Source organism: Phyllostomus hastatus, unplaced genomic scaffold, assembly GCF_019186645.2.
Source record: "Phyllostomus hastatus isolate PE091 unplaced genomic scaffold, TTU_PhHast_1.1 phas_contig_58, whole genome shotgun sequence".
Taxonomy (NCBI): domain Eukaryota; kingdom Metazoa; phylum Chordata; class Mammalia; order Chiroptera; family Phyllostomidae; genus Phyllostomus; species Phyllostomus hastatus.
This window is the reverse complement of record NW_025333916.1, coordinates 29,238,248-29,252,323: the sequence shown is the minus strand read 5'-3', so window position 1 is coordinate 29,252,323 and position 14,076 is coordinate 29,238,248. Positions and strand designations below refer to the sequence as shown.

The following is a 14,076-nucleotide window of genomic DNA, read 5'->3' as shown; positions in this document are numbered from 1 at the left end:
TTATAATACATTTTTTAAAATTTACCAAATTTATTAAAATAGCTAAAATTCTTTAAAGTATCAGTATATATGTATATATGTGTTTATGTTTATGTGTATACATATGTATATGTGTGTGTGTGCTTGGGTATATGGATTAGAACTTGTTTGGACTCAGATACAGGTGTTAACCCCCAATTATACCACTATACTAGGCTTGTAATCATCTTCTGTGAGCCTCAGTTTCTTCATCTGTACTTCACATGGGTGTTGTGAGGCTGAGGTAATGTTTGTAAAGTGGTTAGTATTTTGTATGTAATATTTAAAGCCTGATAATCAATGAGATTGCTTAGGAAGTGAAGCGCAGATAGAGAACATTTCAGCTCAGGGCAAAATTCTAAAGAATTTATAAAATTTAGGGGTCGAATGAGGAGTCATCAAAGATGACAGAGAAGAGCTGTCTACTGATATAGGAGGAATACCAAGCCAAGAGGATACTATTTCCTAAAAGTGGGAGCAGTCATCTACATCAGCCGCACTGATTGTCCTAGTGGGAGCAGCACATAACAGTGAATTTGGCCACATGGAGATGTTAGGAGGGATTTCAGTGGAGTAATTAGAACAAAAGATAAAATTGGAGGAGACTGAAGCACAAATTGGAGCTAAGAAGTACAGTCTGTGAGCACTGACAACCTGTTTAAGAACTTGTACTGTGATGAGGAATGTAGAAATCTGGCATCAGCTGGCTGGTATGGGGGATGCAAGGTCTAGAAGGATTGATGAGGCGCCAACAGAGATAATTGAAGAAGGCAAGAAGGGATGGGATTCAGCACAAGTAGAGGGTTGATTTTTTTTTTAAATAGCAGCAGGAATACTTCATCTGTTTTAACCAAAGGCAGGAAGATGGACTCTGTATTGTAGTGGAATGAGATAGGTAGGTGTTCCATCTGTTAGCTTGTTTTTCTCAACAAAAGTAGTCATCAGCTGAGTATCATGGAATAGAGTGGGAGCGTATAATGATAATGAGAGGTTTGCGGGGAGCAAAGGTATAATAACATCTTTATATTGGAGAATGGGAATTTGAACTTGCTAGGGATAACCAGTAGCAGCTGATGTTTGTGGTCAGGTATATAAAATGAAACTTCAGACTTATTAATTGATTTTTTAAATTATTTTGTTTTTTAAAAGATTTTGTTCATTCATTTTTAGAGAGGGGGAAAGGTGGGAGAAAGGGAAAGAAACCTCATTGTGAGAGAGAAACATTGATCTCATGTGTGCCCCAACTGGGGACCTAATCAGCGACCCAGGTTTGTGCCCTGACTAGGAATTTCACTTTGTGGGACGCAGCCCAACCAACAAACTGACCCACATCAATCAGGACAGTGATTTTTTTTAAATGCTCTCCCCACTACCCTGCCCTTCCCCTTCACCCCCCACCCCAACTGCCTTGAGCCATCTTGCCAGAGATTCGTCAACACTGTAAGTCTTCTCAAAAAACCAGCCTTTGGCTTGGATTCTCTTTGTTGCATGTTTGTTTCCTAGTTATTAATTTCTGTTCTTATATTTATGTCCTGGTTCTACTTGCTTTAGGGTGTTTTTTTTTTTTGCCATTTAACCTACATTCTAAGATTTAGTTCAGTAACTTTTCATTTTCTAATAGAAGTGTATAATTACATAAAATAGTTTTTAAAAGAATTTAAATAAAAGAATTTCATGAACAATTTTTTTTTAAGAAATAGAATGGGGTCATGAATACTGGTAAACGGCCAGCATCAGCTATGTACCATTATATGTAATATGTTCTTCATCATTAAAAAAAACTAATTTGATGGCTTTTTTGCCATCTTCCTCAGGAGATCACATTACTCTGATTATTTATTTATTTATTTTTAAAAACACTCTTTAGAAAACTTTGACATCTTGAGATGAACTTTATTCTCTAGGGTGAATTATACTTTACTATATTGCACAGGTGTCAAACACAAGGCCCACGGGCCACATCCGGCCCTCCACCTTGTTTCTACTGGTGGCAGTGCGGAGCTCTCACTTAACAGTTAAGGAGTAGTTACATTTACACAACCCTAAAATTACATTTGGCCCTTTGAAGGCAACCACAGGGCCGATGTGTGGCCCCCGGTGAAAATGAGTTTGACACCCCCGCTGTATTGTAATACTCTTCTAATGCTTCAGTTAGTTTTTTTTTCCTCTATAAATGAGTTACATCTCTAATCAACACTTTTTTCATACTATCTGATTTTATATCGAGGTTATATTTACTTTAACAACTTACCAATTTTTAGAAATTTGTTCTTCATACTGGAATGTTCTCAGTAATATGGTAATATTTTTTGGATCATTTGAAAATTCAGTAATAAAGGGAACTGGAATGGGTCCTTGGCAGGTCTGGGAACTTAATCACAGTTTTATAACATTCTCAAGTTGTTTCTTAGTTGTTAGTTTATACATATTTATTTTGGTTTTGTTTTTCAATGTCTTAATTTTGGCGTTGAGTCTGTTAAGATGCAAATAAACCTAATATATGTTTGCTTTATCTCTTAGTTTTAGTTGTATTTTTGTTTTATCTTTTTTGAAAATACATTTGTTAGAGATTTTTCTTATTAAAGAAAGAACTGTATGTTAGATTTATGAATTCTGTGTTTTTCTCCTTTTGTTAACTTACTTTCTGCATCAGATCTTTTTTATTCCCTACAGTTAGTTCTAAGTATATTTTCTTAAAACTGTAATACAGATGATTAGTTTATTCCCTTTGTTGTTCTTAAGTGCTAAAACATTTAAAGTTTTGAATCTGTCTTGGAGTATAACTGCCTCTTTCTCCTAATTCTTGATAGACAATATTCTGTTTTTTACTTTGGCAACATAACTTCTTTGACCCAACATTGCTTACTTTTTGCTGATATTAAAGTATATGATTCAGGTCTGAATTTATTGCATTGTAAATACAATATGTCACTTCTACAGTTTCTGAATTTAACGTGGTTTTTAATGACTTCTAGCCTCCATTTTTGTAATATATTCACATAAATAATAATGATGGTATTAAAGATGCAGACTTGCATATATATGTTTTTTAACTTGTATTTTGTTAGTTCACAATAGTTCACTTTATTATTTTGCTTTTTCATTTTGACACTAATTTATTAAAGTATCCCATTCAATTTTCTTTGTGTCTGTGACCTTTTTTTTTATTTCTGGCATTTTTGATCTGTATGTTTAAAATATTCATTTTATTAAACTTTGGTACTTTTATATATTGTTGAAAGATTTAATATAGTATTTAACATTTAAAATATTTTTATGAAGTATGTGATTTATGTATACAGTGGTTAATTTTTCTGTCTATTCCTTTGTGTTTCAGTTTATCTGGTATTAATATTGTCAAATTATTTATTTTGCTTAAATTTGACTTAACTATCCTTTTTTATTTTTTTACATTTAGCTGTTTGAAATTTAGTTATGTGTTTTACACTGAGTAGATTTTGTATTTTGTATTTTAATATAACATTAAAAAAAGAATTTCGGTATTCTTTACATTTAAAAGAATTTCGGTATTCTTACATTTGTTGAATTGATATGTCTCTCTTTTTCTTTATGTTTTCTCTTTTTTATATTTTTGTGTAAGGGTGACATTTAATTTTGTATTTCTCTAGTGAAAGATATTGGTACATATAGCTTTGTCTAATTATTCATCAAAATAGTAACTTTCCCTTTCCTTGATGATAAAGAATTTAGTGCTTTAATTTTGTTTGCTTCTTTTCCATATCCTTTCCAAGTTATTACATGTTTAATCTGTAAATATACATTATGTAATTTTATTTTTAAGTAGTTTAAATTCTTTTAAGATTATTTTTAAAAATTTTAATGGCATGATTTATACTTTGGAAACTAACATAGAAGTGAGAGCGATGATAACCGGGATGGCCTTTGTACTATGGTAGTGACAGTGGCAGAGAAGGAACAGGCTTCAGACAGAATCTTAATGTGGACCCGTTGACAAAGTAGGTCCTTTAAATATCTTCTGGAATTGAGAATATGCCCTTCAGTTTTTTTTTTGTTTTTTTTTTCTCAGTGAAGTACCATGAGTGGATCATAGTTTTCCTTGTGGTTTCTTGGTTATTTTAAAAGTGAACAGAATAAATTTATCTTTTCTGAAGTTTTATTTTTTAAAAGTTCAATCAAATTTTGTAATTGTTGGTCATGGTAAGGTATCTTAGGCTACCATTGCTTGTGCACTTGGGAAAAACTTCATTTTGTGGGTAGCTGTTTTTTCCTGTCACACCTTCATCTTTGATTTTGTCATTTAAAATTTGTAAAATAGTTCATATATAAGAAAACAAAGAGTTCATATTATCTGTAATTACAACTTATTCATGTGCTCCATCCATTTTTCTCTTATTACCGTTAGATGTTACTCCTTTGCGTATTATTATGTCTGTTACAAAGAGGGTCCCCCAAAACTGGTATTTATTTATAAAACATTATATATTCTTACATGTTTAAACCTCAGTTGTCTTCAAAGTACTCTCCATTACATAAAATGAAAATTTGGTTTTTGCCAAAGAACATATATGCATATCTCATAGACACAAACAATAGTGCAGTAATGGCCAGAGGGGAGGAGAAACAAGGGCAGGGTGGAGGCAGGCAAAAGGGCAGAAATAAAAAAAATAAAGAACACCTAAAAAAAAAACATAAAAGAAATGGAACAGTGAGGATTTTGTGAAGCCCATGGTGTGGCATGTTTGTGGAATCCTGTTTTCATACCAGGGATAACTTATTGCTCGCTCCTTCCTTCCTTCCTTCCTTCCTCCCTCCCTCCCTCCCTCTCTCTCTCTCTCTCTCTCTCTTTCTTTCTTTATTCATTACTTGGTTTTCTTTCTTATGTTTTGATGTTTTTTAAAATGACATGTATATGCATCTCCAAGTATTTTAACTTTATATAAATTGTATTAAATATGTCTGACTTGCTGTTTCGGCTCCCTGTTTTGAGGCTTATCCATATTGATGAATTTATTGGTGTGAATATATGTAACAGATTCACTACTCATTTGGCATTTTGTTTGATGTTCAGACGATGTGGCTGAGCATTCTTGTTCATGATTCCAAGTACAAATGTATGAGATCTTATGCAATGTGTACACTTCTGCCTAGAAATGTAATTGCTTGGTCATAGACATACACATGAATTCATATTCAGCGTTACCAGACAATAATTATTTTACATAGTGATTATACCAGCCCAACAACTCCTGTCTTCATTGTACTACAGCTCTGCCTATACACAGTATATCAGACTTAAAGATTCTGCTAATTGTGGAGGGGCGGGGAGTGTAAAATTGTACCTTGTTTTGGTAAAATTCATGTTTTCCTATGCATTAATCAAGTTGCATATCTTCTATATTTTTTATACTCAGGTTTATTGCCAATAGGTTTATTGCCAGTGTTTATATCTTATTCTGTGAAATGCTTGGTCATATGTTCTGTCCATTTTTCTCTTCTTACCTTTTGGATATTACTCCTTTGCATATTATTATGTCTATTACAAAGAGGGTCCCCAAAACTGTTATTTATTTATAAAACATTGTGTATTCTTACATGTTTAAACCTCAGCTTTTAGGGGGCTCCTCCCTCATATATATTGCAAATGACCTTTTCTCAATATGTGATACATGTATTTGCTTTCGGGGGTTATCTTTTGATATACAATAATTGTTAATTTAATGTAGTCATATTTATTTTTTTTTCTTTGATCTTTCTCTAACCTAAAGCCATGAATATGTTCTCTTGATATCTTGTGAAGTCTTACCTTTCTCATACCTGTCTTGGAATTAATTTCTATATTTTGTATGAGCTAGAGATTCACCACCAAATACTAAGTAGACAGTCCACCTTTTCTTACTTATCCTTGGAGCCTCTTCTGTCATATGCAAAAAGTTGTATTTCTTGTGCTTTCTATTCTGTTTATGATACTCATTATGGTGGTTTTATAGTAAGTCATAATATTTGGTAAAGCAAGTATCTTCCCCTACCCCTGTATTTTTTTGTTTCCTTGAGAAATTTTTTTTGTTCTTGCTCATTTGCCTTCTACATAGTTTTGGAATCAGCTTGCCTAATTTCCAGGAAAAGCCATATAGGTAATTGAATTGACATTTTATTCATTCTGCGTAACAACTTAGAATTGCCATCTTCATGATGCTAGGTTTTTGTATCTGTGACTTACAATGGTTCTATAACAGTAGGTAAGTGTAATAGTGGGGAATTACAACCCACCCTGCAATTCTTTTGACATTATTTCTGTAAATGCTGACTCTGACAAAGATATAGCTTATAGATAAACAACATGTTTGTGTGAGAATCCTAGGAACTAATTTCAAAAAATACAGACTACAGTTGTGAGGCATCCCAGCTCCAGGAGGTTTGCTGACCTTCATCCGGGAAGCCAGGATGACATAAGGGCAGGATGATGTGAAGCCAGGATGATGCACACTGGACCATTGCTGTCCTTATCAGAACGGACTGTGCTCATCTGCACGCAAAAAGCTTTTAAACCCCCTCCCTTGATCTCTTTGTTCTATTTCCCTTTCCTTCCTTATAAAAACCTCTGCCTCCACTGAGATGGGGAGATGGGCTTTAACATGCGAGAGGCCCATCTTCCCAGGGACTCTTGTCTCAAAGTGTCCCCCATCTTCCTGGGAAGATGGGTTTTGTGATACAGTCCCCCAGCTTCCAGATGGCCTGCATCTAAATAAACCACTTTTTGTTATATTAGCACCTGCCTTTAGAGTATTGGCTTTTGAAGTGGCAGGCAGCCAGCTCTGCATTTCAGCACGGTTCATCTTAATGTTTTTCAACTCTGTGATGGTGCGAAAGTGATACACATTCACTAGAAACCATACTTTGAAATTTGTGGTAGGATATTCTTGCGTGATGCTAGACAGTGGTTTATGGGGGTAAGTAACCAATAATTTACAGTGTCCTGTGTTGCCAGCATTTTTGAATGTTGTGTTTTATGTTTTCACATCTTGTCATGTTTATAAAATGCCCATCTGTGTCACTCACTTCTGGTGAGAAGAGGAAGGCAATTACAGTGTAGTGATATATTAAGCAATCGTGCTGAACTCAGAGTAATTTGGGAAATTTGTTTATGAATTCTTTTTCGCTCTCTTTTCTGTCAGTCATATCTTGGGTGAATAAAGACATTAACTTTTTCATACCTACCTTTGTATCTTTTATTAACTTACTTGGCTCATCATACTAGAGTCCTTCCAAGATGCTCTGCACACATACACACAACAGATGTGAATGTAGACAGAATAATAGATGATGCTTTTTGCGGCATGTTATTGTTTTTCCAGAGAATAGATTCATATTGTCAGTAGGTGTGTTTTCTGTGAGTGGTAGGTACTCATTTATGAGGTAAAGGAAGTTCCTTCCTACTTATAGTTGGATAAGAGTTTTTATAGTGAATGTTCCATTTCAAATAGGACCCTCCCTCCCTTTCCTTGCAGATACTGTGACAATCATGGTTTTCTTTAACCTTTTTTTTGTTGGGGGGGGTAGAAGAGGTGGTGTGAGGAGATAAACTAACTGTACACTTCTATGATAAACCACAATCCATATATAATTTATTTTTTATACATTGATTTTTTTCAGATTGTTATTACTGTGATTGAGATTTGCTTGTTCATATTTATTAAATTTTACTAAGCGCATATTAAAAATTTAACGTAACTTTTTTCACTAATTAGCCCAGTGTTTCTTTGAAGGGACACATTAATTACACTTGGTAAAACTGTATCAAGAAAATAAAAACTGAAATAATTTTTATCTCTTCCAGACCATTTATCATAATCATACTTTTGCTTTATTATTATAAGCATACATATTTTAGAATGTAGTTACTTTTCTTACACTTTTTGCCATGCATATAGAAATGATATTATATGATTTATGTAATAAATTTTTAATTTTGATGAATTTTATAATTTATTTTTAGATAATTTTATGACTTCATATTGTCTATCTTTCTTCTTTTAAATGGGACAGTTTTTTTAAATATTTAAGTTGTATTGTTAATAACTTTAATGGTTATAGAAAATGATTTAATTTTTTTCCCCAGGTTAGTGACTTTGGAAAACAGCCCATGTATTACACCAGAGCTGCTTCGTATATTTCAGAATATGTCACCACTTCTTGGTAGGTATTAAAGCATAAACTCACTAATGCAGCCATAATTTGGGCATTATTATAGATGACCTGTGTTTACTAAAGTCCCTCATATTGACAAATAAGTTGGATAGTGTTTTAATAGTTTGTAGATTTTTTTCTATATGTTTTAAGAATCATTTCTGCTTATTAAAGATCAAACAGTAAATGTACTAAATAAAATAAAAAAAAAGTTCTTAGGGAACTAATTACAAATTAAGTTTGAACTTGGGTAAAACTTCTGTTTCATAGCAGTTCTGTATGGTGTTGTATTTAAAAGGTTGTGCTGTGAGGCTGCTTCTATGTATACCCGGTTTTGTCCAGCTTCTTTTACAACGTGACTTTGTGTTGCCAGTTTTTCACAAATGAGCTCTGTACATGTTTCTGACTTAGCCAAGGAACCACAGTATGAACCTCATATAATGAAATTACTAATATTGGAAAAATCTATTATTTATTGAAGTTTAACTTATGTATAAGCTATAAAATCATGAAGCGTAATGTTATCAAAGCCATGCTTTTGTTACATGAGCTCATAGAACCGGACAGTGTGCTAGCAGTGGGCTTTTAGGCCCTTGAAGCCACTTGGATGAGATCTCATTAGATTCTTTTTTGTCAACCTGAACATGTATTCTGATGAAAAATAATCACAGAAAATCAACAATTTTCTGTTACGTATTAACTACCACTCATAAGTTATATAATACCTTAAATATTTTAAAAATAGTATTTTTTGTAGAGTTGTTTTGTGAGAGATTTTATCAGTCCAGATTACATTTGAACTGATGCAGTATTTAAGAATTCTATATAGTGCCATTTACTGGCCCTTCGGGGTTTTTTTCAATCTGTATAATACTACCATTTTTAAACCTCATTTATTTTTAAAACGTAAAAATTATTTAAATTTTTTCCATTCAGGGTCCCTGTTCTTCAAGTCTCTTAAATGAAGCATCTTGAATTCCTTCGTTAGGACTTGGGTGTACTAACAGAATAGTTTAATAGTTCAGGAGACAATATTTATATAGGAAAATACTAGGAAAAAGGCAAATTTATTTCGACAATATCTAAAGATTGTTTCTTCTAAGAACTTACTTGTTATGAGCGGTTTTATTAGAGGCAGAAACGTTACTGTGGTATAAGGATGCACCCGGAGAAGTGCAGGCTCGCTTTTGACAGTATCCACAAATGGGGACTGAAACAAAACCATAACTGGTTAAAAAAAAAAACAACTCTCATTTGCTGAATGGCTCTCTGTTCTAGATAATTTAAATAGTTCTTCACATTTTCTCTGTTCCTTTCTCTGTTCTTCTACCACATTCTTTAGTATAGGTGAGATCTCAAATAGTACCAAAATATCTGTTTTCTAGTAAAGAGCCATGTGCTATTTATCATCAAACATTTCCATAAAATTATGGAAAAAATTCCCAAAGATGAAGACACTGGCAGTACACCAGTCAGTTATTGCTAGGGAAAGTTTTGTCTATACTTAAGACATTATTGAGAAAGAGAGTAGGAAATGTCCTTTTCACTTTCCTTTACTCTGGTGAAGCCCTTTTAGCTTTGTTCTACCTAACTTGGAGGAGACCAATGTGCACCATTCTGGGTAATCCAGTGTTCCCTTATACTTGACCTAAGAATGGAAATCTCAACCCAGATCCATTATGAACTTTGTCTTAAGCAGAATTAAGCCATTTTCACATGGTTGACTTGACACAGTGGTTTCCCTTCACCTTTGTATACTACCCCAAATTCAACATGCCTTGGCTTTACAGTGTGTTCAGAGAGGATTGGTGGCCAAGAAGAAGAGACTTAAAAAACATAACAGTAACCCTGCTAGACCCATATGCCCTATTTTGCGCATGGGTTTAATAAGTACTATAGTACAGTTTTACTGTAGAAAGCTTTGTAGTTGATGCAGAGTCTTACGAGTCAATAAGGACTTTTATGTGTTCAGAACATCTGGCACATAGCGAGCACAATTTAAGTGTTTTGTAATTATACTTATTTCTACTATTAACATTACTTTTAAAAGTACCCAACCATTGGCTCTATGGAATTTGTTACTTAACTGAATCAGAAACTAGTTAAATTTGACTTCTGGTCAAGATGGAGGCGTAGGTAAACATGCCTTGCCTTCTCACCCAACTATAGAAAAATTACAACTACACTACAAACCAACCACCCAGAAACATCAGAATCAAGCTGTATGGAAGTCTGACAACCAAGGATTTAAAGAAGCCATGTTCACCCAGATAGGTAGGAGGGGCAGAGACACAGAATGGGTGGTCCCACACCCATGTGTGGTAGATAAAAAATTAGGAGGGATATCTCATGAGTGAGGGATCCCAGCCCCAGACCAGACCACCCAGCCTAGAGTTCCTGCACTAGGACGTTAAGTCCGCATAACTTCTGGCTGTGAAAACAAATGGGGGTTGGGGCAATGGGAGAAACTGTGGGACTCACAGAAGACTCCTCTTAGAGGACCCACAAAACACTTAAGGCATATGCAGACCCACTCACTCTAGGATTCAGCACCAGGACAACGGCTGAAAAGGCACCAGTGGCATATGGGGAGAAGGTGAAGTGACTGGCATCAGGGTGAGTGTTGGAGACAGCTTCCTCCCAGGCACAAGTCCAGATGCCAGGCAGCGGCATTATTCCCTCTCTGAGCCCTCACCCACACAGCCACAGAGTGGTGACATGGGTCGCCCCTCCCTGGCAATTATCTGAGGCTCTGCCCCATCCAACTTATAGGTGTGCTTTTCTATGATAGGCCACGCTACTAAGACAGGGAGTCAAAGCAGCTCTACCTGATACACAGAAACAAATACAGGGAGGCTGACAAAAGAGGGAGACAGTGAAATATGGCACAAATGAAATAACAGAACAAAACTCCAGAAAAAGAACTAAGTATAATAGAGATAACCAATCTATCAGATGCAGAATTCAAAACACTGATTATCAGGATGCCCCAGGAACTCATTGGGTACTTTAATAACATCAAAAAAACCCAGGAAGAAATGAAGGTTACACTAAGTGAAATAAAGAAAAATTTATAAGAAATCAACAGTGGAGGGGATGAAGCTGAGAATCAAATGAATGATTTGGAACATAAGAAAAAAGCATTCAGTCAGAACACCAAGAAGAAAAAAGAATTCAGAAAACACGAGGATAGGCTAAGGAGCCTCTGGGGCATCTCCAAATGTACCAGCATCTGAATCGGGTGTCAGGAAAAGAGAAAGAGCAAGATATTAAAACCTTATTTGAAAAAAGAATGAAAGAAAACTTTTCTAATTTGGTAAATGAAATAGACATACAAGTCCAGGAAGAACAGAGAGTCCCACACAAGATGGATGCAAAGAGGACCACACCAAGACACATCATAATTAAAATGCCAAAGGTTAAAGATAAAGAGAATCCTAATAGAGGAAAAGAAAAGCAGAGTTTCCTACAAAGGAGTTCCTATAAGACCATCAGGTGATTTTTAAAGAGAAACTTTTGTGGGCCAGAAGGGATAGGAAAGAAGTGTTCAAAGTGATGAAAAGCAAGGACCTACAACCTAGATTACTCTGGCAAAGCTATCATTTACAATTGAAGGGCAGATGAAGTGCTTCCCAGAAAAGGTAAAGCTAAAGAAGTTCAACATCACCAACCCATTATTATATGAAATGTTAAAAGGAAATATATAAGGAAAAAGATGATCAAAACTATGAACATTAAATTGGCAACAAAATCACAACCATCAATAATTGAATCTAAAATCAAACTAAACAAGCAGAACAGAAACAGAATCATAGACATAGACGTCATTTAGAGAGTTATATGTTGGAAGGGGAAAGGAGAGAATGGGGGAAACGGTGCAGGAATTAAGAAGTACAAATTGGAAGGTACAAAATAGGGGAGGTTAAGAGCAGTAAAAAAATGTAGAAGCCAAAGAACTTGCATGCCCAATGGACATAAACTGGGTGCGGAGGGGGCGTTGATGGAGGGAATGGTGGAGGTGGACAAAGGTGGAAAAATGGGACAACTCTAATAGCATAATCAATAAGATATATTTTTTAAAAAGCTAAAAGCAAAAAACGAGTGAAATTTTAATCTTGTGATTATTGATAGTTGGTTAAAAGTTTTTGGGCTTTTGAAGATTTAAAAAACCTATATTTAAGAGTATCAATGAATATAGATGATATGATACTAAACATTGCATATTCTGTACATTTTTCAAAACAAAAAGTTAATATGTGATTTGTTCTATGCATTATTTTATGTATATTAGCCTCAATAATACTGAAGAAGTTTGGTTATAATTATATCTGTGCACATTTAGTATACTTTTACCTTTATTTTTATTTGAGTATTGCACAATTAATTCATATTGTTTGACATGTAGCTTTTTGCATATACATTTTTCAGATGAGGTTTAAAACTTTTTCAACTATAACCAGTTCATTTTAATCTTTTAAGAGTACAAATCAAAATTATTACTCACTTTTTTTACCAGTGAAACATTCTTTCTTATTAAATATGGGATTAAAAATGTATTTAATGAATATGATAGCTGTTATTTTTTTTCCTAAGTAGAAATAAAGTTACTATCAGGAAGTTTTTCATTTTTATTTAAATTACATAAAATCAATAATATTAAACACTGTAAGATATATTTAAGTTAATAATTTTTAGGGTACATTAATTGTGAAGAAATCCAAGGCTAAAATTCATTTTATATTGTTTTCTCTAAATGTAAGTAGAACTGGAGATATTTTAAGTAGAACCAGAGGCTGTAACTAAAAGTGAACCTAATAATTTAGTAGTTTTAAGGGTTTGTTTTTAAAATTCTTTAAATCTATTTTATAATGCTAACTTATTTACTAATACAGTTATTTAAAAGGTAAGCATCTGATTGGCTCTTACCCTTGTTGTTATAAATGCCAGACTAATGTTCCTTGACCAGTGGAAGTTTTCTGTTGGTAACTTCCTATCTAATTTAGAAGGGACTCTTCCCACCCCCCCCCCCCCACCCCCTGCATCATAAGGATCTTACACTCTTTGGCTTTTTATTTTGTCAGAAATAGAAGAAACTATTAGAGTTGCATTTCCAGACATAAGCATTACCTAGCATGGTTAAACATAAATAAATTCGTATTAAATCTTTGTGACATAATTCAGTAATTTATTCTCTTTGTCCTCTTTACAGAAACTTAAAAGAATAAATCAAATGTAACATTTGAAATTATAAATTAAAAATAGCACCAAAAAATAGAGAAAAAGAAGTGGACTATAAATTACACAGATAGATATAAATCACATATGCACACAGCATAACTAGAAACTTTAAACCACAGATTTTCCTCAGAGCTCTCTCAGTCTGTGGAAGGAAGAAAATCGATCACCTAAATTAGAGATTTTCAATATGGACACTGTTGAAATTTTGGGCATTCTTTGTTGTGTGGGGTTGCCCAGTGCATTGCAGGAACCTTAATATTAAGCACCCTTAGCCTCAACCCATTAGGTGCTGGTTGTAATAACCAGAGCTTTCAGACATTGCCAGATGTCCCCAGAGGGGAAAACTTGTCCCTGGTTGAAAACATTTGGCTTTAGTTATTCATAGGGTCTGAAAATAAATACAGATCCATTGTATGGTTCTGATACTAGGACCAGATAATAATATTTCTTTGTGTTACTAGGAACTCATGGATATAATGAACAGTGTTTAATATGCCTAAAGATTGATACATTTACTGATTTTAGGACTATATTTAATAGTAGTATTTACTATATGCTGATTACAGCATGCCCTGGAAAATTTAATAAAACCTACTCTTAGCATGATGGACATGATTGATCTAGGAATAGTTTTTTAAATATCTGTAAGAAGAG

The 14,076-nt window shown here is 34.0% G+C and overlaps 1 protein-coding gene across 3 annotated transcripts in view; it reads left to right on the top strand.

Annotated features, from left to right (window-relative positions):
• IPO11 (importin 11) overlaps positions 1–14,076 on the top strand; it is a 182,372-nt gene that overhangs the window by 88,108 nt on the left and 80,188 nt on the right. For all 3 annotated transcript variants that reach the window (XM_045847914.1, XM_045847913.1, XM_045847916.1), the window contains exon 22: positions 8,117–8,193. In XM_045847914.1, the coding sequence (XP_045703870.1) occupies positions 8,117–8,193 (77 nt within the window). The remainder of the gene's footprint in view (positions 1–8,116; positions 8,194–14,076) is intronic.